This window comes from Bicyclus anynana, chromosome 1, assembly GCF_947172395.1.
Source record: "Bicyclus anynana chromosome 1, ilBicAnyn1.1, whole genome shotgun sequence".
NCBI lineage: Eukaryota > Metazoa > Arthropoda > Insecta > Lepidoptera > Nymphalidae > Bicyclus > Bicyclus anynana.
Window position 1 is genome coordinate 8,204,781 of NC_069083.1, and position 27,827 is coordinate 8,232,607.

The 27,827-nt window shown below is 36.5% G+C and overlaps 1 protein-coding gene across 5 annotated transcripts in view; it reads right to left on the reverse strand.

Moving 5' to 3' along the window:
* LOC112053591 (agrin) overlaps window positions 1–27,827 on the reverse strand; it is a 168,465-nt gene that overhangs the window by 39,332 nt on the left and 101,306 nt on the right. For all 5 annotated transcript variants that reach the window (XR_008252101.1, XM_052889047.1, XM_052889004.1 and 2 more), the window contains 5 exons: window positions 19,903–19,938; window positions 12,276–12,485; window positions 9,938–10,150; window positions 3,151–3,375; window positions 608–823 (listed from right to left, as the gene is read on the reverse strand). Coding sequence is in view for 4 of the 5 variants with exons in the window: in XM_052889047.1 (XP_052745007.1) it covers window positions 608–823; window positions 3,151–3,375; window positions 9,938–10,150; window positions 12,276–12,485; window positions 19,903–19,938 (900 nt within the window). In the remaining variant the exon portion in view is untranslated. The remainder of the gene's footprint in view (window positions 1–607; window positions 824–3,150; window positions 3,376–9,937; window positions 10,151–12,275; window positions 12,486–19,902; window positions 19,939–27,827) is intronic.

The following is a 27,827-nucleotide window of genomic DNA, read 5'->3' on the forward strand; positions in this document are numbered from 1 at the left end:
GTGGTCAGAGGTATACACTGGCACTACAGTGGAGTGACACACGGAGCACGAGGAATGCGCAGACCTCCCAGTTGTCGTGCACGGACATCTTGTTCGTGCACAAGGGTTTATCACTCCGATGACAATTTATTTATATTAATCGACTGAGGCTTGATTGGCAAGCATGCATTCGCATCTTGCTCTCGCTGCCATAGGTGTTGTTGTCAGAGGCGCACACTGGGGCCAGGGTGGAGTCACACACTGGGCACGAGCAGTGCGCGGACCCCCCGCGTGTCACACACGCGCCGCCCCACGGACAACTTGCTCGTGCACAAGGGTTTAGGACTATTGGTATAGGGTATAGACTATATATAATATATATATTAAGGTATAGACTATCTATTAGGACTAGGACAATTTTTTTGCCTTAATCGACAACTTATCTATACTTCATATTTATTTCTAAAATTAAGGAAATTTAAAAATTGAAACTATGAAATTAAAAATATTTATTACTTCTAACTTTTTGTTAATTACGTTTTAAACTAAAATAAGCTAAGAATTTGGTATTTTAAAAAAATAGTAGTAAAAGCAATCTCTGAAAGTGGGTCACACTAAAACAACGTACCGCAGGCGCCCATGTACGCGATCCGTATGTCTCGATTATCCAAACACGCTGTTCGATCTAGTAAACACGGGCTGTCGTACGTGCGGTCGTCCGAGCCGCAAACCGGCCGTACCACTTCTTCGCAGTCCGGCCCACAGCCGCAAACGGCTACGCCGCGCGCGTCTAAAGTGCAGCGCTCGCGAACGCCGCATTTCACTGAGCCGCATGGATGTTGAGCTGTAAAAGAATAGTCTATTACTTTCCTATTTTTAAACGAATTTAAAAACGTAGGATCTACCAGTATATTTGATATGTATCAATATATGTATTGTGTATTTACAAATATGTTCATAACACTTGTCTGTTAGTTGTCTTGTGTGTTATCTTAAATTTTAAAGAGACTTTATCTCAAAAATTTCCACAGTTTCTGAAGGATTCTACCTATGCGTTACACTAAGATTATAGCTGTGAAAGTTCGGATGTTTGTTTGTTTCAACCTTCAAACGCAATTTCCATCCAAACAGAAGCCAATTTAAAAGCAGACAATGTCGCATGTGGTGCATCAGCAAAGTTTACAACAGTTTTTTAAATTATTAATTTCATTTGTTTTTAACGTTTTCTCTACTGTTACAAACCGTTGCTGACTGATGCTTACATTTGGAAAGTGGTAATATTGTAATATAATTGCGTTCTTTTAATTTCTGTGACGGCGAATGCGGCGCGGTCAGTAGAGCTAGTGATTCGAATGAATCCGATAATGTGCCGCTTCACGACCAGTCGTATCGTAGCCGCAAATCTGGCCGCAGCTTAACCGCAGCTTTTGCGATGACAGTCAACGATTAGTCGTTGTCGTAAACTCTAAATGCCAATTTAAATTTGTTCGTTCTACGATTTTATTCATAGGTTCTGTTTAAATTTTTTGATATAATATTAGTCCAGCTCCTTAGGCTTTATTCGTAAAGCTATTGAGGCCTTACCCAGAATCCTTAAATTTAGAGATAGTCTTGAATAGAATAATTTAATCTATTTACATAACATTTAAAGCTACTAATTTCTAACCTTGAAATATTTAATTTTAGTAAAGAGATATCATTCTAATGATAAAGAAATAGATAAAGCGATAACAACCCTTCGAATATTGAGTTAATAACTCTCTAAAATTGAATTATTTCGTAACTGTCACAATTGCTTTTAGGAAAGACTACGCTTCGTCGCTCCTGTTCAATTACTTTCTTTAGAACAAAATGTCTCCTCAACAGGAGACCCAATAACGGTGCCTCTGTGCGTTTCCGAATAAAGATTTAATTTCAGATTAGGAGACAAGAGATTTAGGTCACTATTTGTTATTCAAAAACGAAGATTTCTTACCGTTTATCGCTTATTTTTATGAAAGGTATTTGTTATTTAAATGCTGAAACATTATTATAATAGTACATTATGGTATACGTGCGGTAAGTTAAAAATTACAGCCGAGACGATATTGATGTCTTGACCCGTAGGCAAGGGTTACAAGGAAGCTGAGGTTGTAATTATTATCAAAGCGCACTATCTTACAACGTTTTATAACATATTTGCGAGGAAACACACTTTGAACACACTTTCTGGAAATGATTTTGCATCATTGCCTGTTCTCCTTATGATGACATTTTGATACGCTTGTATGATTTTACTTCATAGTCTTGGTACTTCATAATTTTACTTCTAAGCTAAGTTATCTGAGGAGATTGTGTCTAAGAGTGAGGCTAATCATTAAGCCTCAACTATAATATAATATTACTTATCTCGTTAGTTTTCTTCAACGTAGAGCCTTAGACAGTATACACTAAGGTATTATTTTAAAAGATTTATATAAAAAAATTAAAATCGGACACTGATATTTTATTATAAACCTATTAAATGATATAATTAAACTTGATTTGTCTATTTTTCTATTCCAGACTGTCTAGACATCATAAAAATCCTTTTTACCAAACAAGTATTTGATGTTTATTTTAGATCTATTGTTTTCGTATCTCATAATAGCTGTAATTTTTTTATGTTCTATTTTCGTGACTAGAATAATATAAAAGTCTATTTATTGTGTTCTTGATAAGTTAGTGTTAGTGAGATCTAAAAATCATTTTATTATCAAGTCGCCAAGTTATTCAACGTAGTCACAAGAAATATAAACAGTTCTTTGGCTGGGTGTGGTCATTTGTGTGAGATGTTCATTATAGTCTATACTAATATTATAAAACTTAAGAGTTTGTTTGTTTGTTTGTTTGTTTGATTGAACGCGCTAATCTCAGGTCAGATTTGAAAAATTCTTTCAGTGTTTGATAGCTCATTTATCGAGGAAGGCAATAGGCTATATATTGTCCCCGTTTTCCTACGAGAATGGGAACCACGCGGGTGAAAACGCGCGGCGTCAGCTAGTTTCTCATAATAAAGTACGAGAAACTAACTACAACCATACTACAATACATACAATATAACTATACTAGTCTACAACCATAGTTTGTTGTAGACTGTGATTGTGGCAACGCAGTGTACGAAGTCAATTATACACGTAGTCACCCACTTACCTGAAGCACATTCTCCTCTGTAAGCTATCGAGAGTTGTTGTCTAGTGCGGCAAGACGCCCTGCGGAGTGCGCATTCACTCTCATAGTCTTTGTAATCAGACCCGCACACTGCGGAACCCGACCGCGGGATGAGGTCGCAAGGAGGGCCACATCTACAGACTGGGGCACGGACCTCGTTCAGTTGGCAGATCCCACCGTCTGTGCATTCGTGATCTGCACATGGATCTGGACAAAGAGTAAAAATCCTTTATTTAGTAGAAGTCTACGATAGTAAGACATATATATAACGGACGCCGTAGCCTTAGAGCAGGTTCTAAGCTTTACGTGTGGTAAGGGTGGCAAATACCTACCCAAAGTAACACTATCAATATCAGCGCCAAGATCTAGATAAATAAATAAATAAATAAATAGGGATGATGACTAGGTTTGAATATAGGTTTTTATGATACATACGGGTAAATAAGGTCAATGTAAACTAATTTATACATAAAAAGCAAAGATTGTCTGGATATTTGCAAAATAAATAAGATTATAGAATTTCAAAATCTATTAAAAATCTTTTATTGTAATTAGATGAAAATTCATACAGTTTATCTTCCTTACATTAAATGTGACATTTTTTTAATATCTGAACTATAAACATAAACGCACAAATAACAAAGATATTAGTAATTTTGTTTGAAAGCCTATACAAATATAACGATCATTATGTACCTACGACGTCATTAATTCGTACCATTTTGTATGGGGCGTTTTTCAGGGATCCGTGGCAGCGCCGAAAATCTGATCCTTTAAAACCCTGTAGCTCCGAAAGTAATTATTGCAGATACCATGTTACTTTAACAAAATTGCTTTACTATTAGCATGTTCTTAGTATAACATACAATTTAAAAAACTGTCATCATCCCTATTGTTAACGGAACGATCACTTAACTTACTAATACAGTTCTATATATACCGACGCGATGCTATTGGACGAGAGTCCCGTGATCAACCTTTTACAGTCATATTTATTTAAACATTAAATAATTAAATCCCAATTACATGAAAACCTGATTCTAATATTATCACAATAATTAACGTAGATTTTGCTAACCGATCAAATAACTTACTCGCCGACATATATGAATCCTGGAAGTTTGACAGCATATGCTCTACCGTAATTTTGGCTAGTGGAAGGCTTCTGCCAGTGGCTAATTACCATCTTACCGATAAAGACATACCGCCAAGCGATTTAGCGTTACAGTATGTTGTCGTGTAGAAACAGAAAGGGGTGTGGATTTTCATCCAACTCCTAACGGTTTAGCCCGCTTCCATCTTAGATTGTATCATCACTTACCATCAGGTGAGATTGTAGTCAAGTAAACTTATAAAGAATAAAAAAAAGTGAGTACGGTAGGCAATTATGGAGTTTAGACTGGCTTATGAATATAGCACATTTCAAGAGTCCAGAGTCCCTCAACCGTACAAGTACAGCGTATGCTTTTTAACATTTTCCTCGGCATTATATAAAGAAAATATATCCCCAGTCACCAGTTACTTAGCTTCGTGACAACCCTTTGAAAAACCCGTTATAGATCAAACTTTAAATCTAACGTAGGGTTGCCACAAAGCTAAGGGTCTGGAGACTGGAGACGTCATGATTCCTCATGATATCTGATTGAAAATATAAAAAAATCACGTTTTATACACAGATGGACAGCTGAAACTTGATATCTTCCAAAGCAATATACATGTAAACTAACCTCCTGTTTCTGTTATTATGATTGTTTGAGATTGAGTGTTTAACACTTTTACGAAAAAATCGAAAAAATAACAACAATGTCTATAAGTGAATGAAACCTTATAAATCAATAAATATAAATTATTTTATTAGTACATTTGCAGAACACACTTCTTCTAAGTACACTCTTAACTTTACTTTAGTACATTGAACTATTTTCGAGATGCTTCTATAAAAACCAAATAGTGTAATTAAAAATTGCTCAAGCTACTAAAAGTAGCCAGGCAAACGTTTAAATATTGTTTTCAATTTTCCTCTTTCAACCGTAAAATGTAATGGCTCGAGCAGTTTCTATATTTTAATGTTTGAAGCAATAAAAAGCCTCTGAACGTAACAATCCAATCAGCATGGAGGCAATATAAAAACTTAAAAAAAAAACTATTTTACTTTCTACAGAGGTAAAGTTATCCGCTGCGCCCTGGTTAATAGAGAAATTCTCGCGGCGAAAAATATTATGCCGGCAAACGTGAGGTATAAGGTCGCAAGTGGTGCTTTTAATATTTTAACCAGTGCATACAGTGGTCTAATCTAGTTTTTTAACTTTTTCGCATATTTAAATTCACTCCACGAAATGTTTTTCCATAAAATTTAATATTACAGCAATGCGGCGTTAAAATTAATTTGTGTCAAAAAATTTAAAATTTTCGCGTGAAATTAAAATAGGAAAATATTGTAAATCTTGTATATAAGTAACGCTGAATCAAAAAATCGGTTTGGATGGTCGGTATGATAAGTAGTAGACAACACAAACGCCTTTATTTTATTGGAGTTTACTCCTTAAGAATCGATTTTTATATATAAGGCGCCCGGTATGAGAAAAATCCGAGGGGTAAAACCAACTGAACTAACGAAAAAATGTCACGTTTTTGGTCCGCACCTTTAGTGCGCAACTTTCTAATTTATTTTAATGATTATATCATTGTAAGAGTAAAATATATAATGTGAAGTATATTATAAAGTCTATTAGTTATTTTACAATTCTATAAATTTAGTCTTCTTTAACATAAGCATTACTAAAGCCCTACTCGATGTGCACTGTTTACCAACAAAAAAAAGTGTGCATGTTAAAAAGAAACAAAAAGTTACCTCGAATCACGTCTCAATACTCGCGCCTTAAAAGTGAAAGGTGCGCAACCGAGGTGCAGCAGGCCGCGGCGTGCGCGCCCGCCTACAGCGTGCACATGGGTGCGCACGTACGTGCACGCTGTTGGCGGCAGCGCACGGTGAAAGGTGCGCAGAATAGGTTGCGCACAAAAAACGTAACGCATGTCATTTCATAACTTATTGGAGTTCACTCCTTAAGAATAGATTTTTCATATATAGCCTCCGTTATGAAAAAAATATGGGCAGTAAAATTCGATGAACGCATAGCGTTACCTTTTTCGTGCGCAACCTATTCTGCGCACCTTTCACCGTACGCTGCCGCCAACAGCGTTCACATGCCTAGCGCGTCCGCACGCACGTGCACGCTTTTGGTGGGCGCGCACGCAGCGCTGCACCTCGCTTGCGCACCTTTCACTTTTCAGGCGTTGCTATTGAAAAGAGTAAACTCCATCCGTGCGTCGGAGCTGACACACACTTTTTTTTTTATTCTTTACAAGTTAGCCCTTGACTACAATCTCACCTGATGGTAAGTGATGATGCAATCTAAGATGAAAGCGGGCCAACTTGTTAGTTCTCCTAACAAGTTAGCCCGCTTCCATCTGAAAATCCATACTCCTTTCCGTTTCTACACGGCATACCGGAACGCTATATCGATTGGCGGTACGTCTCTTCCGGTAGGGTGGTAACTAGCCACGGCCGAAGCTTTCCACCAGCCAGACCTGGACCAATTAAGAAAACTTCAATCGACCCAGCCGGGGATCGAACCCAGGACCTCCGTCTTGTAAATCCACTGCGCATACGTGTTTCTTAACCCAGGTACTTAATACCCACTTACAGACAAATGATCTATACTTGTATACTAATATTATAAATGCGAAAGTAAGTTTGTCTATCTGTTACCTTTTCACGGCTAAACGGCTAAAACTATCAAAATAAATTTTGGTATAATAGTAAATAGTACCTTGGAGCAAAACCTAGTGTCCTTTTGACCCTTTATTATTAGGGTTACAGTTTTAAAAATAAAACTTTCTATAAATCATAAAAAATAACCAGATATAATGTGATTCAAAGTGAATGTAAACTTTCAACCCCTATCTCACGGGTTGAAAGTTTACATTGATTTCTACGTGGAAGAAGTCGCGGGCGTCCGCTAGTAATTTATAAAAATATTTCTGATTTGCTATAGCTTTTTAAGTTTCTCACACAATTTAACAAACAAACACAAAGGCGCCTGATAAACGCTTGTATGTTTACATTACATTACAATCAAAACCTTCTTCCGAATATAGAAGATGGTTTACACTTTCTGAGTTACTTGAAAATAGCTGTATCGCCTTACAAGCGAATGAATGAATATTTTTTGACTGTTACTGAAAATATTCTTCTAATATATTCAAAACGAAAAGCAATGCTAAAGACAAACATTTAATACACGTACAAAAGCGAGCCAGTAAAGTAAACAGTGAAATTCACAAACGACGCTGAAACGTCCCGCACTTTTGGTCTTGTACAAATTCAGTCCGGATCGAATGTTTGGGGACAAGTTTTGTGAGAAGGGTTCACAAAACGTGCACAGATAAGAGTGAAGCAGATTAAATTACTCTCTAAGAAAACAATTTCTGGAAGTTGTTTTATTTGTATTATTAAAAGACCTACTTCTGTTGGAAACCTTTTTCTTTCGGGATTCCTTCGAAGTTTATTTTTATGTTACGAGGAAATGGAGGAACACATTTTTACATACTTTAACTGTTAGTAGTTTTGTATTAATAAAACTCAACATGCCAAACAATACAAATAAAGCGTTTGAGAATTCCAATCCGATTTGTTCTAGTATTGTACTGTAAGCAATACGAGTAGGTAGGTGATGATTATGGTGATAATATAAAAGGTTCTGACGATGTTCTTCTAAAATTTTAAAAAGATTTGGAATCCTTGATAATGGTATTTTGATTAAGAAATATTTTCATTCCATAGTAGTACTAATAAAAAAGATACACGCCGAGTAATTAATTTAGGATTTCAGAACACATTACACGAATTATGACTTTTATTTTACTTATAATGACTCAGGTCCCCTCACTTTAACAGAAAAGACTCTGTTCATGTTTTAACGCAAGTTGGGGACTTAGAACTTAAAAGTCCTGCATCTCTAGATCTTACTACAAGTTTACCCTAGAACCAAAACCTTAACGTGCGTTCTAAAGTAGAACGTGCGGTCGTAAAGCTAAGCAGGCAAGAGTGAGTAGGACATCACCCCAGCGGACAGAGATCGAACCCACCACTTCTGGCTCTGTTAGGACTTAAGGACATCGAGGACATAGCCCGATGCGTTGGTCAGATCACTATTCTCGATACAAAAGTGCACGAATCTCGCGAAAGACAAGTCGCGAAAAGCCAAACTGCATGTGGCGATATCGTGTGGGAAAAAGTCATGAATATGTGATAGGGGTCACGACCCTCAGTAATGAGGAATACGACAAGGAGAGAGAGCTATGGAGACTTATATTAATTGTACTCGTAATACAAGTTTTGTTTTAATTTGACTATAGTAAGGCTCGAACACTTTTCACTGAATTGGAGAACACAAAATGTTGACCCTTTTGTGTTCTCTGTTCCTTTTATTAGGGAACGAGCCCTCTTAACGAGATCCGTTCATATTCTTAAACTTGGGAAACAATACAAAGCAATTTGTTCGTATAATTTTCGTTAGCAGAAGATGAGTTAAATAATTAATTTGTTTCAAAATATTCCCAACTTTTACGTTTACATTAATTTTGTGCCTTTTTTGTTGGAACGTATTTGAATTAAAATTGCTGCGAAAAATGTTTTCAATTATTTAGCATGATGAATTTAACTTTTTTTTATTTTTACAAATACTCTGTTGCCAACAAGCCTCAATAGCTCAACGGTCGGACTCATCCCTGAGGGGTGACTCACTCTTACCAGTCTTTCCCGACTTTCCGACTTGTTGGAGGGGAATAGGAATATTCGTCATATTTCAAAAGTATGGCAAATATTCTTTAATATAAACTAAAAACTGTGTTTGTAATGATCATTCTTGTATCTCCTATTGGTCGACAATGTGTTTTTCCCTGTCGTTACGATGCTGTATGATGCTGATGACCACGACATACTGTGAGACGAGAGAAAGACAACATGTCGACTGGAATTGATTTTTTTTTTCTGATTGTGTAAGTGCCGTAGACTCCTTAATAGGACCTCAGGAGTGTCGCCGAGGGGCTTGGGCGAGCGCAGAAGCATCGCCTGATAAATTGGATATATCACTGTCTCCTTTATTGGAATGGTCACTGTATTTCAACATTGCCGTTATTGATCGACATTGTGTTTTTCTCTTCACGAGATATTATGTCGTTCACACATGCAAGGCCCTCGTGGCGCAGTGGTATGCGCGGTGGATATACATGACGGGGGTTCTAGGTTCGATCCCCGGCTGGGCCGACTGAGGTTTTCTAAATTGGCTTCGGTCGTGGCTAGTAACCACCCTACCGACAAAGAAGTACCGCCAAGTGATTTAGCATTCCGGTAAGATGTAAGATGTCTCATGTCAGGTGAGATTTTAGTCAAGGGCTAACTTGTAAATAATAAAAAAAACCGATTGTCTGTAAAGTCGGTTTACTGACGATAGTTGAACGTGACAATGTCATAAGAAAATACTGCTGGAATGGTTGCATTTTTCTAGAGAAGAATATGTTAGTTTTTCTAAAATACTGATTAATAATCTTCATAGACCAGAATATACTATATTTCTTGTAAAGCAACCCTAGAGCGAGGGAACGACGTATGAGTTTGCATCTGGCTTCTTCAAATTATAAGACGTCACGTCAAAAAAAGCGTACATTGAAGCTTACTAAGCAACTATAACTAAACATAGATACTAACCGCATTTTCCGTAATATTTGATGGTGATGTTAAGTAAGTTCTCGCAGGCTTGTTTATCCAGATGGCAAGCGGAGGGGTACTCCCGCCCGTCGCTGCCGCATACCGGCTTGCGTCTTTGACAGCTGCGGGGACAGCGGCACTCAGCTTGCCCGTAGGTAACGATGCAGCGGGACCCAGTCGGGCATGTGATTCCGGTACATGGATCTCCGGCTTCTATTAGATATTAGATATTTATTTACTTAGCATCCATGCACTTACAAACTAATACATAAGCTTAGCATGCATGATACATGGGGCCCTGTCAGGGCATTGCTAAAAATAATAATGTTACATGCAATAATAAGAGATAAAATATAATACATTTCATTAGACAAAATTAAAATAAGATAAAAATGAAGTAGAAACTTGAGCGGAACATTTATAGAATTAAATTAGAATGTTCAAGATTTTAAATAATATAAATGTCAGGTATAGTAATGTCATAATAGTAGATTATATCCACTCAATTACAATTGTCAAAATAATGTGATAAATGAGCAATGTCCAAGTTTTAAAATAAAATAATGTCCAAATTTAAAAATAAAATATGAATAAATTTTTAATGTCGCACATTTTAATGTCTGTCTGTTTTTTCCGAATGTACTGGACCTGTCCAGTTGAAATTTGGTACACTTATAAATTTTAGTGACCCAAATACAGGGATGTATCGTGAATAGTAAAAATTTTAATATGGGGTGTAAGATGGAAAGTTGAAAAAAAAACTTTTACTAGCTTCATTGTGTGATACATCAAACGAAAGGTCTTGATAAGAGGATTTTAAAAATATTTTTAAAATCGTCTTATCAAGACTACTAACTAAAATCTACTACTGTATCTAAAATTTTGAGAAAAATACAGAAATAAGTAATATACTTGAACATTTCTGGATTTTTTTTTATTTGTGCATTTTCTCACGGTTCCACCCCCGCATTATTTTTTTTAGTTTTAATATTTTTCCCATAGCACTTTATTGACACCTGCTTTTTTACGAAATCCGTTCGTTTTATAACTCATAAATTTGTTCGTGTATTAAAAAAAATCAAAGGAAAGGATGTAAGTTATCATCCTGAATTTATTTCTTTCTTAGTTTTAGAAAAAACAGTTTATTATTAATCCTTTGAACGCAATTTTAAAAACTGTTCTAACATCAGCACTTAAAAAGCGTCATTGTAACTAATAGTAACATGAACAAAACACATTAACATCAAAAGCTTTCCAGTGTAACGTTGTATATTCTTATATAAAAGCTAAATATAAAATGGAGCATACAAAATGGATGCATAAACTAAACGCCCGACGGTGCTTCGGGGCATTGAATTTTTTGAAAATTCACCCGAGATGTTAAATGAACTAAAACTTCAGTTCAATTTACCGTGGCAAAATGCTCGCGAGGCGACATATTTTATGAGATGACTTCGAGGTAAAGGGTTGTTCGTGTATTATTTATCCACCTTCGCTAATTTATGTTGAGTTTATGCAGGGCCGTAATAATGTAGCGACTTTTCTTACTCCGGCGTGGGATGTGACTTTTAGTTGACAGCTTATATTTGTTGAAATTTAATAGGAAGAAATGGCATGGTAAGCTTTCATCGTCATCATCAGGCCTTTTTCCTTATAGAAAAGAGAATTTGAACTTTGGAACCACTTCGCTGTTTTTATGTGAGTTCGCGGGTTTAGGTCACTTGTTCTTGGGTTAATGATATTGACATAAATTGAAGGCTTAACATGCTCTCTGTCTGCAATTTCACAGGCTTTACTTTTTTATATTACAGTATTTTTATATTAATATGAATATGAAATGAATCATATTGTTATGTTTAATCATATAAGTTGATCATATTTGTTTAATCGTATAATAAAGTTGAACTGCCTACTGATTCATAACATTTAATAAAAATATGAATTTACTAGCCGACGCCCAGTGGATTCACCGTAGTTCACGTTCCCGTAAGAATAAGGGAATAAAATATATTTTTTGATATTGACAAATGACCTGACTCTAGTGGCACAACAATTATAAAATCGGTTCAGTAGATCCAGGGCCCCTACAACACCACAAACCTTTTTCTACATATACTAATATTATAAAGGTAAAGTTTGGTATTGTGGGGGATGTAATCTCTGGATCTACAAAACCAATTTTGAAAATTATTTTACTACTAGAAAGCCACGTTGGTGATTATCAAAGGCTGTATTTTATTCCCCATATTCTCCGTACGAATGAGAACTAGACGGGTAGAACTGCGGGGCGTCTGCTAGTATTAGTAAAGATTTCAAAAGGTCAAACTTCGATTCTTACCACATTCGCCCTCATGCTTAACGCGCAAGTTAAGCCGTCGTTCACACGCCTCCTTGCGCAAGAGGCAATGGTTGCGGTAGGTTCTCCCTGCGGTGGAGCACACGGGCGCGCTGGACGACGGGCAGGTAGTGGGGCACGCGCAATGCGCGCGACCGTCGCCGAGCGAGACGCATTCCGCGCCCCATCGGCAGAATGTCTTCTCGCAGGCTTCTGAAAACGAGACTTTAATTATTATCTATAGCTATTTTTAGTAGAGGCTTCAAAATTAGATTTGAAAAATAAGTAAACCAATGTCTAACAATATGATTCACAATATTTATCAGGACAACTTAATTAACCAATCATTCACCAATCAAAATAAGATTTTAAAATAGCAGAGAATGACCTTGAGCGAAATTACGCACTTGTGAACGTTGTGTATAGGGTTAAAGACGTCATTAACAGTTAACTAACATTCCCTTTTTCCACTCAATACACTCTCCTCGCCTATACCTATAAAGAATGACACAACAAGAAATGTGGACGGCTCGAACGCCACGAGCATTCTGAAGTCGACCGTACGACGAGCACCTTATATCGCAAGTCGTTCCCACTAACCGATCGCTACCCTTCTCTAAATATCTACTCTTTACCGAAACAAGTCGCACCACCTATCGTCGGCACGAGTCACGAGATGAGGCGACGTATTTCCTTCACTATATTATTAGTAATTCTAACTGTCTAATAGGTAAATCGCGGAAACGGTTCTAACGATTTAAGTTAAAAGTTTAGTAGGTATATGTAGGGGTTTTAGGGGCAATAAGTCGATCTAGCTAGGTTTCATTCTTAGAAAACGTATAAAGCTCGGTCACCCAAGTACAACTTGACGAAAAATGCAGCTGGCCTACCTAATTTTGAGCGGAAATCATCTCCTATAAGAAAGCAGCCAACTCCACGGCTGTAAAAACATAAAACTGTAGTGAATATCGACATTAGCACAATGTTCTAAGTCTAAAAGAGCATGATTAAACTTAACCAAACTCAGTAGAATGGCACAATTCCCAATTTTCTACCTGAGCAGTTGAATCCGTGACTAAATTATTAAAAGCGGACTTAAATAAGATGCGAACATCCGCTTTACCACCGCATTGTGTGAGCAGGCCTTGGCTTTATAGCTGGAGAGCTGGTCGACATTTTTGGTACTACAAGTTGAAAACTTGCCCTGTACTTTTTTGTATACCACCCTACAACAGAACCGGAAACCTGTCTGGGGAACAGTGGGTATAAATCAACCCAGGTTGTAGAGGCATTCTGAAATTATTGTTTTATTTGAAAATTTGAAGAGTAAAAGCAATAAAAAAGCCAGTGGGGTATTTCTGCATGACAGGGATATTTCTTGCAAAAAAAACATCATTTTTGAGATACAGGGATTTAGGCCCACTACTCCCCAGACAGGTCTCCAGGAAGCGACTGCAACGAAGCGACCATCAAAGTATCTCATAAAGAGTAATAGACAAATGTCAATCAATAGCGGCGCAACCGAAAATATCGCAATTTCTATCATGGCGCGACAAAAAAGTTGATATTGAAACTAGTCCGCGGCCGTTGGTAAGTATTTATCTTCAGGAGACAAAAAAGAGAGTGTTATTTCAGCTGCACCAATATGGGTAGAGAATGTCTTTTTATCTTCGAGAGATAATTGTCGTTGACGCCTGCTAGGCCCGCAAATACAGGAATAGTACAAGGTAAGTTTTTAATTTGCTGAAATACCTAGCCCAAAATGTCCACTAGCTCTTGGAGCATTGGGATTACCGATCTCTATCGCCTAGTTAAAATTCTGCGCAGAGATTGTCGAGCGCGAACAACGCTTTAGCAAAAGTTAATTTACAATTTTCTTCTCGATTTCGATGCTGAAAATGCTTTTGATTGTATTGCACGTCTTTCATACGTGAAGTTTACGTTTGCTATACTCAAATTGTACCTCTGAAAAGAAAACCTATGTATATATAGATTATAAATGCGAAAGTAAGGTTGTTTGCTTTTTTTTATTTTCTTATTACGTTTTCACGTTTAAATTGGTTTTATAAATTTATTCACCAATGTAAAGCTACATTCTAGCTCACTGATAATGTAGCTTTCCATTGGTGGTGGTCAGATATATCAAAACTGTAAATATTCACTGAATCGGGAATTATGAGAGCATCCGGAACTATAATGTACTGTCTTAGGTACCTTTTACATCTTGTTACGTCCGCGTAGAATTTAGCTTTTCACAATTAATCCCTAAAAGTAGTCTATGTTCAAATTGCTTCAGTAGCCGCAACGTAAGGGTGGAATAAATACACAACCTTTCGTCTTTATAATATTAGTGTGCTAACTTTGATAAATTTAAAAAACGTATATCATCGTGCTGGAAAGTTAAACAGCTTGGCACGTATAGTATTTCCTGATAAGGTTACCTTATACCTTTACTTGTCTTTGGCTACAGCCAAATCTAGACCATAACTGAGCCAATTTAGCCTATGTTGTTACGTTAAATAAAATATTTTTATACATTTGACAAATATTGGTTATATCTCGTACGAGAACTAAATCGAAATAATGTCACCTTATTCAACACCAAAGACGTATACATTAGATTTATCTCCCACGAAATAAGATCAAGCGTCGGGATTTAGCCAAGAATTCATTTCCTCGACTTTTATAAAGGCCGGGGACGAATCCGCTTACAGAAACGAAAGCAGGCGGAAATAACAATTTCGAAAGAAACAAACAAAATTCTAGAACGCGGTTCGCTGTAGACGGCTGATATAAATGGAGACAGGAGGGGAGATAAAAATGATGGCGGTGCCTCGTGAATTGAAGAAAATTAGGATATTCACCGCTCTTTCAGCCGCGCTCCAACTGTATAAATTATCGATAAGTACCTAGGCTTCGTTTATATTTTTCCTTATTATCCGTTCTAAATGCTGACGGAAGGAACCTTGTCAAAGGAAATTATTGATGAAGCGTAAAAGCTCTGACTGTGTTGCCTGACTTAGTATATAAATTCACCCAATTATTTATTTGAACATTTACTTAACCAGGAAATTAATTATTGTGAACACTTTTCTTTTTAAGTATACCTTGTGGGTCGTAATTCGACACAGAATTAAATGATTTACACACGAGTGCTCTTTTTCCTTTACATTAAGGAAACCACAGAGAGTACCAATTAACTCTCCGTAACAAGGCCAAAAGGTAAAACCTACATTTACGTTGTTACTTTGAACACTGGAACATTGACATTGTCTTTTTTTACAAAGTAATTTGTTAGTAAAAATAAATGTGCAAATGGTCATTTATTTTTTTACTACTTTTTTATGGTCTTCATAATTATCTTAAATGGAGTTTATCACTTAGTTTGTTAGTTAGACTGGCAAAAATCTAAAAAAGTAGTTTTATATTATTATATGTAGATTCATTTCTACGTTTTTGAAGTCGGTTGAACATCTTAAAATTACTTTTAATAAAAGTTATAGATATGCTAGTCCAACATCACACCTCCATACTGTTAAAATTTAATTTAAAATGCATTTCTGCAGAAGTTTTCTCAGTTTATAAGCCCAAACGCGCTTATCCTTACTCACCTTTTTCCTAAGTGGAATAAAGTAAAATAACTTCCTAAATGGAATAACTAAAATCAAATTATAGCCTACAAAAAGTCGGGGCAACCCTTTTCAAAGTTAAGTAACTAACAAATACTTGATTACTTTTACAATACACGTAATAAGAAACTGGGAAGATGTTATGTTGTAACGAGTTTAAATTATTATTATCGATTAGTTAATTAACAACCGCCAAACTTGTAACTTGTGCAATTTGTAAAAGTAGTTTAGGAGTATATACTAGTAATAAACAATTTTAAATTTTTTTGTCAACAACAATATTTTATTGAAAACCCATGAACTAATTAGTATGATTTTATTAGAGGATGCCCGCGACTGATGAGATGGCGTACAATTATATATACTCGTACATATACAAATCGCGCAGGGACCATGGATTTTTGCGGAATAAAAAGTAGCATATGTCTGCTTAAAGGTCCAAATTTCATCCAAATCGGTTCAGCAATTTAAACGTGAAAAGGTGACAGACAGACAGACTTACTTCGCATTTATAAATTTGCGTGGAATATGGATTATGTAAAATGGACATTCACAGCGCAATTTGTTGACCAAAACACATCTGTTCATTCGTCCATCGTGAATATTGCTAAAATAAATAACAATATGCCGCTCCTTTAGGCTTTTCTGTCGCCTTCATGTAAAATTATGAGCGTGTTCTGTACGTAAAATTACGTAGTAGTAGATGATAAAATATAATATGGGCCGGGCTTAATAGACTAGGATCCTATGATGGCTAGACCTTCCTCTAAAAAAAATTAAAAGCTTTGTCAGTTGAATGCTTCTGTCATAGGTAAGTATGGTAGCCAATTATGCAGTTTGAAGTGTCGTTAGTTTAGGAAGTAGCAGGTTTCAAAGATCCAGACTCTTTTTTTTTTATTATTATTTACAAGTTAGCCCTTGACTACAATCTCATCTGATGGTAAGTGATGATGCAGTCTAAGATGGAAGCGGGCTAACTTGTTCGAAGGAGGATGAAAATCCACACCCCTTTCGGTTTCTACACGGCATCGTACCGGAACGCTAAATCGCTTGGCGGTACATCTTTGCCGGTAGGGTGGTAACTAGCCACGGCCAAAGCCTCCCACCAGCCAGACCTGGACAAATTAAGAAAATCTCAATCTGCTCAGCCGGGGATCGAACCCAGGACCTCCGTCTTGTAAATCCACCGCGCATACCACTGCGCCACGGAGGCCGTCGCACTGCGCCACGGAGGCCGTCACTGCGCCACGGAGGTCGTCTCTCTCAACCGTCTAAGTATAAAGTGTATTTTTTTTATATTTTCCTTAGTATAAGACATTATATTTCCAACCGCCAGCTTTGCGGCAGTTATTTCGCAATCTCAAAAACCACTCGACGTACAAAAATAAAATTTGGCAAAGAGGTAGTTTATAGTTAGTAGACGTCCTATAAGAACGAATTTGGCGACAGGGCCAATGAAGCCTCTAGTTCAAGATAAAACTTCAAGTGTTTCTAGCAAAGGGTTGCCAAGTCTCTGGTGACTGAGAATATAATTTTTCATATTAAACCCAAGGAAAATATATAAAAAAAATAAAGGAGCATGAGCTGACAAACTTTCAATTTTTATAAAATGTGGAAGGTCTAGTCATGATCGGCTCTTAGTCTATAAGAGGTTAATGTGGGGCGCGCCCAAAGTCTGCACAAAGCAATTTTGCTGCTCTCGCAGTAGTTGGCATGTCACCCGCACTATGTACGTGCAGACCAAAGATAAGGCTTGGAAAGTTCTAAACACACTGTACCGACGATGTGACGATGTTTAATTAGGACAGTTTGGCGATTCCGAGCTTTTGTTGCAGTGTACCGCATTTATTTTATTTAGTTTATGAATTAGCTTTTCTGCAATGTAATATTACTTTAAACTTTTATTATTGAACTTGATATGCATTGTCTTTTTCTTGTGAAGGGTAAAGGGACAGCAGAGATTTTATGACTATCGATAAAAGTGAATTGGTACAAGTATGTCTTACATTTTATTTAAAAAATATTGTAAACTAACAGAGCCCAGGTGGTTTCGAGTAAATCTCATTCCCATGGGAGTTCTAAACATATTGTACCAACGTTATGACGATTTTTAATTAGTATAGTTTGGCGATTCCGAGCTTTTTTGCCAGTTTGTGTTGCGAGTGTACAGCATTTTTGAACACGCTTATATTATCCTCACTTGTAACTATGTAAGTAAGAAAATCACATTTTGGAATCTTAATCTGACCCATTTCCCGGTCTTTGATTAGGATGAAATTTTGCACACGCTCTGAGTTCTGATCACAATACATGACTAGCTAAGAAACGTCCTTTACAAATCCAATATGGCGGCCTCCCTAAGATAGCGGGCGGACTGGCTGTTTGAAATACATGGTATGGATATCAAATGAAAGGGTTTGCTGTCAGGAATGTGAAAAAATAGTCAAGTAACTTAAATCCAATATTTGTAATTTTTAGTGCGTGCTAAAGGCGTGTTTTTTAGTTGTTTAAACTATTTATAGTTATTTTATGAATGTTATCTTTCTGAAATTCTTAACCCGGAGTTAGGATGTTGGTGGTCTTACAATCCATGCCTCGAAAAGCAAGTAATGTCGTCGATCCCTCTTATTATAATTAAAATCTGTTGATGGTCATTAATGCTATCACCCTATGCCTGCCTTGAAGCAACGTGGTGGGTCAAAGCTCCATATCCCTTCTCCATATGAAAGAGTGTTTAGCTGGAGGGCTCGTAGTGGGTCGTTAACTATTACTATTTTATCATATTACCCAAGCTTCGTTCGTTACCAACCCATATTCGGCTCACTGCTGAGCTTGAGTCTCCTCTCAGAATGAGAGGGTTTAGGCCAATAGTCCACCACGCTGGCCCAATGCGGATTGGCAGACTTCACACACGCAGAGAATTCAGAAAAATCTGCAATTCATTTTCATTCTGCATTCTGCAGGTTTCCTCACGATTTTTTCCTTCAACGTTTAAAACACGTGAAAGCTTACCCAAGATAAATTTTATTAAAAACGTTGAAGCATACTTTCTGATTGATTCGTTTATACTATATATAAACAAACCTTAAGAACCTTACCTTTTCCCGTCAGCAAATAGCAAATAGACATTAGGTAATATATACTAAAAGAACGAAATGCTTGATCATCAAATAGATTTGGAAAATAAAATTCAGCAGCGGAATACAGTTTCAAGAAAATGTCATCAAAAACTGTGATCGAAGCTGTCTGGTTCGACAGATAAACATTTTACGAGTACCGAAAACTTTCAACTTTCTAGTTTTCTTTTATGATAAATATATCTTAAAAGAATTGCTAGATGTAAAGAGCAATGCGCTGCATCATCGCTTATGATCAGGCGTGATTGCAGTGAATATTAATGAAAAATTTCCAATACATTCCATTCAAAAGTTACGTTGAATCTCGGAAAATGATACGGCAGATTTTTTTTGTTTCATTATATAAGGGGTGCCTAGCCAAGTTTTCATAATCCTAATCCATAAGTGTCAGCCGCCATGTTGAAAAAGGAGGTGAAAATCGTTTTTTCGCTCTACTGTCCAAAATATACAACTCACTGCAGGCTGAAACCTGCAGCTACATAATTTATATTAAATAACTAGCTGACGCCGCGCGGTTTCTCCCGCGTGGTTCCCGTTCCCGCAAGAACCCAGGAAAAATATATAGCCTATGGCCTTCCTCGATAAATGGGCTATCTAACACCGAAAGATTTTTTCAAATTGGACCAGCAGTTTCTGAGATTAGCGTGTTCAATCACACAAACAAACAAACTCTTTTTCCCCAAAATATCTTAAAAGATGACCTTGGGAATATCTCCCAGGAGAATTGAGGGTCTTCTAAGTAGGAGAGGGTGACATTGATTTTAAGTATAGTCTAGTTATATTTACGTTAGATTTAATTTAAATACATAGTAGCTAAAAATAAAATACATCAGCTACTCTAAAAATGTAATATTTATATCTTACCTTCCGGAGCGGGCGGCCGTGGTTGATAATGTAAATCTGAAACAAATTAAAACAACATTTACTTATCATTCATTTCCACAAGATGGAAGAGACGGCTCTATACATATTTAATTACACTCTTCAAGGGATTGCGTTGGAATACGAAATGGGAGTGACAAAAAAATACTTTTGGTTTGCTTTTTCAAATTTTATTATTATTTTTAATAATTAACTAATACTTTTTATTTATAAAAACCTCTTTAAATTGAAGATATTCCAAGTTATGTAATTTGTTAAGTCATCAACACAAGAGCCTTAATATCCTGAATATCCATACTGTGACTAGTGTGAACTCTACCAATCTTGTAGAGTTCACACACGCATGAAAAATTGAGCAAACCTGGTGGACTATTGGCCTCTCATTCTGAAAGAAGACTCAAGCTCAGATGTGAGTTGAATATGGGTTTATAATGATGATAAATGATAGTATTTTATTATGGCTTTGAATGTACCTAGTAAATTGACAACACAAACGCCATTATGCGTAAACTAAAGGAACATCAGCACAGCTAAAACGTGCCGTTTAATCTTTTAAAGTGATACAGAAGGAAGTGTATGGCATAGAAACCCGTTTAACAACAAACCGTTGCTAAGCAACTTCTTACAAAGAGATGATGATTTAAAAACATGTTTCTGTTTCGCTAACACTCCTGTAGATTCACACACAAACACGAGTGTCAAATTCCTGCCTGTACAATTACAAACGAAACCAAATTGTCGTCGGAAATACAAGATATCATATTATACATAATATAATACATGTGAAACCGCGGAAAACAATGGAAATGTAATCACAGGAGACCGTCAGTAAACCAATATTTTGTTACAATTAAATTAAATGATTCACAAACTCGTGCACAAAAATCATATAGCCAAAATAACTCGGTTGACTGCGCAGTTCATTTGTGAAACCCATTCGAAATGTTATTTAGAGCAGAAACCACAATAATCTAATTATTAAGCCAGCCCATACATACCGCAACGTTTTAACTTCACTAGTACGCTGTTCCATTAGTTTTTACTACTTTCTGGTGTTAAATGTAATGTATTTTCGTTCGCGCATGGACACAGAAACAAAGCGCGTAATCGAATTCCTGGAATAATGTTTGAGTCTACATTTTAATTGGTCGTTGTAAGCGAAATGTATAGAATAAATGGGTAGTAAATTGCATACGTTTTAACCAATTTATGTATTTTGAAATCAATGAATTTGTCAGGTTTAAATGAGCGTTAAACCAAATAGGTCAACAGCATGTTTCATCAGTTCAATTTTTTTAGTGAAATATGTGCTTTTATTTCATACCCAACGCGTCAACGTTGTATAACATTTCTTTTTCAGTACACGCCCAGTACACGCCTTTACAAACCTTAAGAGCCTTATTTAATTTTATGTGACGTCACTAAACCTATACCCAGCGAACGAACATGGAAATAGGAAGTTCCTTATTAAAACATAACAACAGTACCTTCGCCCCAGGCAACACAAACATAAACTACATAGCATCTTCGCCGGTGAAGACGAGATTCCCGATATCTGACGTCACACAGGCGTGGGATTTTTAACTCATGATCTCGGGGGCGCCCGGATTTATACCATCCAGCCAAAATACCTTTCCCGTACGGCCCTCTAAGCCGAGGACCAAGTCTCAGAAGAGACGCCCTTAAAGAGTCGTTCCGCTTATCTACTCTGCTTCTGCTTCGGGCCCAATCAGGCGATGATTCTGCGCTCGCCCAAACCCCTTGTTGACGCCGCTGAGTTCCCATTAAGAAGCCTACTTTTTTTATTCAACAGCATACAAAAAGAACGTCATAAAGTGCTTATTTTGTAAAGTATTTCATTTATAGCAGAATAATAGTAAAGTATTAATAATTTACTTACCAATATTGTTTACGTATTATTTTGTTAATGGCCCTTCTGTTACTGAATTGTACTGTACTCCATTGTTTTATTGTTTCTTTTGATCAAAAGGAATCAATTAAAATGAAATGAGGAATATTGATGTATATTTTTTTTTGTATTTTTATTGTACTTTTTAATAGAATCTTTAGTCGAGTCACCTTTTGTAACATCGTTATGGTTCAAAGCTTTTGGAATTATTGTTTACAAAATAAATTATTGGTGATTAATGGTTTTATTTGTACAACCTAATAAATATTACATGTAAATAAAATTGGAATGTCTGTCTGTGATTTCAATATACGGTGTTTTCTCAAGTGTTTATAGTTATTTACACGACACCGAACCACAAACGACCTATTTTAAAATGTTTGCCAGTCAGTCTTTCTGTTTGTCTGGGCTAATCATTGGTACGACTCAACCGATTTATACGGGATTTTCACTGTAAGATAGAGGAGAATACGGAGCGCATTTATGCTACGTTTCACATAGACGAAGTCGTGGGCGTCTACTAGTGATTTTTAATAAAGAGTGGAGTGGATTTTTCAACAATACATTTGAAATCATTTTTAACTCTGAATGATAAATGTCATCATTTAACATGAAAGTTTTAATTGAAGAAAATGACAACATTTAAAAAATAGCACTACAATTTTAATACCTAAATGAAAATAAAGCAAATTTTTATATGTGATGTGAGGTATGACGCAATCTAACATCGAAGCGGGCTAATTTGTTGGGAGGAGGATGAAAATCCGCACCCCTGAAAGTTTCTATACGACATCGTGCCGGAACGCTAAATCGCTTGGCCGTATGTCTTTGCTGGTACGGTGGTAACTAGCCACGGTCGAAGCCTCCCACCAGTCCTGGACTAATCAAGAAACCTCAATTGAATCACCCGCGGATCGAACCCAAGACCTCCGGTTTGTAAATCCACCGTGCGCGACTACACCATGGAGGCTCAAATTAATTAAAACAATTAACATATTTTTTGGCGTGACCAGTGAATTCAGTTCAAAACGCAAATAATACAAAAAACTGAAACATTAGGTGAGGATTAATTTCACCTAGGGCACGAAACATTTGGAACGCGGCACAATCACGGCCCACCTAATGGGTCCCGCAGTACTGATAAATATAAAATACAACAAGAGAGGTTGGCAAAACGCGCGGTCACAGGCCGGGTTGTTCTGGGGTGCCATATTGTTTTATTGCAAATTGGTTGAACGTACCAGGCCAGTCCTTTACATATACGAGGCTATTAAACTACGCCCGGTGCCCAGTCACGTGGTAAAACGAATCCGATCGCTGCAGAATGTTAGACGGACAACGGGCTTCGAGTCTCATCATAGTTCACAGCGAGACTATAGCTCACAACGAGTTGAATTTAAAAAAAATCAAATTCTTCTAGAATAACAATTTTTAATTCATCTAATTTTTATCATATCTCAGAAAATCCAATAGTGACGTAACGGGTAGCAGCGACGGTGACTGTACTTTTATTTTGTGGCAGAGGAGCTCGAGCAGGTCCCAGGACGTGTGATGTTGGGAGAATGTATAAGGGATCCTTTAGAATGCATCAACACGACACTCACCTTCCCTGCCCGACTTGCACGGCTATTCTCTAACGATGTTTTGTATAACTCGCACGTGCGAGTTTCAAATTCACCGCCATCTTTCTTATTCTATAGTATCGTGTTAAATATAGAGAAACAAAGGTGAATACGAAACTCTCGCTTACGAGTTATAAAAATATCGTTACAGAATAGCCTAGCTGTTCTATTCCATGTCCACACTAAACAATTTATGATAAACAATAATTAGAACACAAAACATTATTGCACACTAAATCACTAACGCGACTGGCAGCGTGACGGTGTCGACGCTGCCTTACAAACAACTGAGCGCAAGTCATAAAATACCCTTTTATTTATATCAACACTGATACTTCCTCACTACAATAACATAACTATTGAATGTTAATTACCACCTGCAATCGAGGAACTTGTAACATAATATAGGTAACAACGTATCGCATTGGCTTTCAAACAAATAATCCGCATCACAATTGCCCCATTCATTTAGAAGCTACGTTGCCACAGATAGTCTTAGTTAGAAAAGAAAGACAGAAAGAAAGAAAGAAAAAAGCTTTATTAGTGAATTATGCCACACAACACAATTTGTTCTTCAACAATATCCTGCGATGTGTGGCACAACCCAGTAAACGGATCCAACTCAGCATAATGCTACATACTCTTTAAATAATAAGAGCATGCAGCGCTGGAACCGTTGACCAGATGCCGCCACAAACACAGCACACAACAACCTTATTAACTAAAATAAACAATAATAATAACTTAAACATAAAATAATACATTACAAATAACTAAAATAAAAGGGAAAAACAATAAAATACCATACTAAAAAATAACAACGTGAGAAGAAAAAATATTAAAAATAAAATTATATCATATATACACATACTGTCCTCTTTTTTACGCCAGGGAATAAAAAATCCATCACGATTTAAGAATAAAGTGAAATTAATTTATAAAAATTCCGACATTGATGCCTAGAAATTTTGGATACAAGTCATATCGCTGTCGACTGTTGATAACAAAATGTATTCGAATATCAAACTCGATGCAATATTCAAAACTTCGAACAAAAACAGCGCGATCTAAAAAATGGTTTACGTTTTGCCAAAAACAAAAGCATTTAAATCGTAACTGACGTTTTGTAGGAAGTGTACTGCAACAATTTGCATTGCAAAGTTTCCGCGGGCGTATGTATTTTTTGTACGTCGAAAATGATGTCGTGTAGTATGCATAATATACAAGCAACATCGGTACACTTGGTGGTCGTAATGCTATATCGGTATACCGTTAACAATTTTGTTGTGTACGAATAAATTAATACCGCAAAGTTTACAAAGGCGAAGTATTTTTATTATAGTCGTAAAATATTCAATTTATTTTTAATTTTGTTTAACGCCGAAAAATTTTCCAAAAATATTTAGCCGATAACGAGTGTGATAAAAAATCGTTTAAAAGATATCGGACAGAGAACATTTCAATCGAATCCGAGATTAAATCCGGTAGGGAGGCAACAGGAAACTGAAGTGGTATCGATTTACAAGGAATCGAGGCGGCCGGTACAGCCCGCAACAAATTGAAATTGATATCATCGGTGGGCAGCCACCGGATATTACGGGTGTCAAGTACAATCACGCACTGGCTCGCTTAGTTGCAATCTATATCTCGATTTGCCTCACTAGATCTGATTTACGGAAAGTACTTTACCATCTCGAATGATATCACTTGGATGCGTACGAAGCGTTTCGGTTCCTCGTTCATGATCCGCACTGCGAAGTTATGGAATACCCTTCCAGCTTCCGTTTTCCCTACCACCCACAACATGGGTATTTTCAAGTCAAGAGTGAGTAGGCATCTTCTAGGCAAGCGCCTTCCACCATAGGCTGCATCATCGCTTACTGTCAAGCATGATTGCAGCCAAGCGCTCGCCTATTTAATGTAAAAAAAAATCTCACGAAATGTCGTCTTACCTACTTAGCTTTGTTACAGCATTTTATACTTTCATGAAAAAAGGAATTTAGGTCGACATTGTAAGACAAACGGCAAAGTTGCACTATTTCGGAATATGTGAGAAAAGTCTATTGGGTAGATATTACAGAAGAACGGAGTTGTCAAATGAAGAAAACCACCATTAACGCCACACTGGGGAACAAAATTTTTGTGATAAAAAAATTTTTTTTTGCAGACTCAAAAGTGATTACAAAAATAAGAAAACTAATGTCGAACAAAGGTTATGATTCACAACATTTGTCAGAATAACTTAATTAACAAATCAAACTGAAACCTAAATAAGACCCTAGAATGGCAGAGAATGACCTTGAGTGAGGTCACGCACTTGTGAACGTTGTGTGTAGGGTTAAAGGAACCTTTGACTGTTAACAAACACTCCTCTTTTCCACTCACGTCACTCTCCCCGCCTATCACAGCTGAATACGAATTAAGATAATTCTCTGGTATGCAGGTTTCTTCACGATGGTTTCCTTCACCGTTTTGAGACACGTGATATTTAATTTCTTAAAAATATCACAACTGAAAAGTTGGAGGTCCATGCCCCGGACTGGATTCGAAACCACACCCTCCGAAATCGGAGGCAGAGGTCATATGTCAAGGAATGTAACTTATATACACTTATTCAAAATAATGCAAGAGACATCTAGATATGTCAAGATACACCTATATCTTCCAGCCTTAGCAACGGTTACTGTTTCCCCTATTAGGGTAAAAACCTGCGTGTTTAACAACAGTTTGTCATTTTCACTATTGTATAAATTATAGCTCTATACTCAATTATTTCATTGTACAGAACACAACCGTAAACAGAAGTAACCTGCGTGATTTTGAAAACAGAAACGAAATATTTAATGACCAAAATACATTTTATTATTTGGTAATGCATTTTCAAATACATACTGTAACATGATTAATGATTGTTACAGTACGAGTATAAATTATTAAGCCATTATAAATATTAATTGTCTAGGCGGTCGAGTGTTGCTAGGTTTAAGCAAAATCCCATTTTCTTATAGACTACAGTAAAACCTCTAAAATTATTACCCAAAGATTTACTATTCCTACCACCAAAGCAAAGAAGCTAAAACATTAAAATATTTTTTTCTAAGCAACTCAGTTGTTTATTTTATACTAACAGAACCCCACAGTTTCACCCGTGTAGTTTCCGTTGCTGTGAGGAATACGGGGATAAAATAACCTATTTTACTCCGTGATATTGTAGCTTTCCATCGGTGAAAGAAACTTTTTGAAACCGATCCAGAAGTTTCAGAGCTTATTCAATGCAAACAAATACACAAATTAATAAAATAGACTTCATGATTGGTTGGATTACTATTATTATATTAGATAAATTTATAATATATCAGATGCGTTTTCATTAACATCCTATGCTACTAATATTATAAACGCAACAGTTTGTATGCAGGTTTGTTTGGATGTTTGTTACTATTTAACGCCGCAATTACTGAGCCGATTTGGCTGAGATTTAAAACAAAGATAGATAATACCCTGCATTAACACATAGGCTAGTTTTTATCCTGGAAAAATCCATGCTTCCCGTGGTATAAATTAAAAACTGAATTTCACGCTAACAAAGTTGCGGGCGTCCGCTAGTTATTAATAAAATGAAAGACACCTTTTGAAATATATCAGCATCGCCATAATTATCAGGGAGTATTTATTTTAATATTGCTGAAATGTCAACATGCATTTTGATAACTGAAACTCTATTAAGTTAGAAGTATTTTATTACGGAACACGGTGACACGAATCCCTGTGTCAGTTAGTTACTCTAATGTGATTGAAGTTTATACAAACATTTGCCAGTTCTGTTAAATTCCCGCAGGTTTAATCCTTTTAGATGAATACAGTGTTGTTTGATTTATTGAACTCTGATTTAAAATATGTGGTATACTCAACAACTTGACGGTTAAGCTGGCGGCATTAAATCCGAAACTTTTAGGTTCTGGTTCTAATGGAAAAGCTAAAAAAATCAATCATTCCCTATAACCTTTATTTACATTTACCTACGAATATAACCGAACTACGAGTATCTGGCATAGAAATGGGTAGTTAATTAAAGTTTACTTAGTTTTCTCTACTATTTTACGTTACTTTATATCCGAGTTAATAAATGTAAACGAGAATTCGCCAGTAATACATAACGATAGGTGGAACTCGCCATAAATTTCAAACTCGGTTCATATATTCCACAAGAATTTTGTGCTCGAACAGCGTGAAAATTAATCGATCGATTAGCCATTTGCTCCAAAGCTAAGGTTGAATGAGACCCGTGAATCAGTCCCCGGTCCCCACCCTCGGTCACTGCTAGTCGAAATTAATTCGCTTTGCAAAAAAGCGGTTGCCACCTAAATTACTCGTGT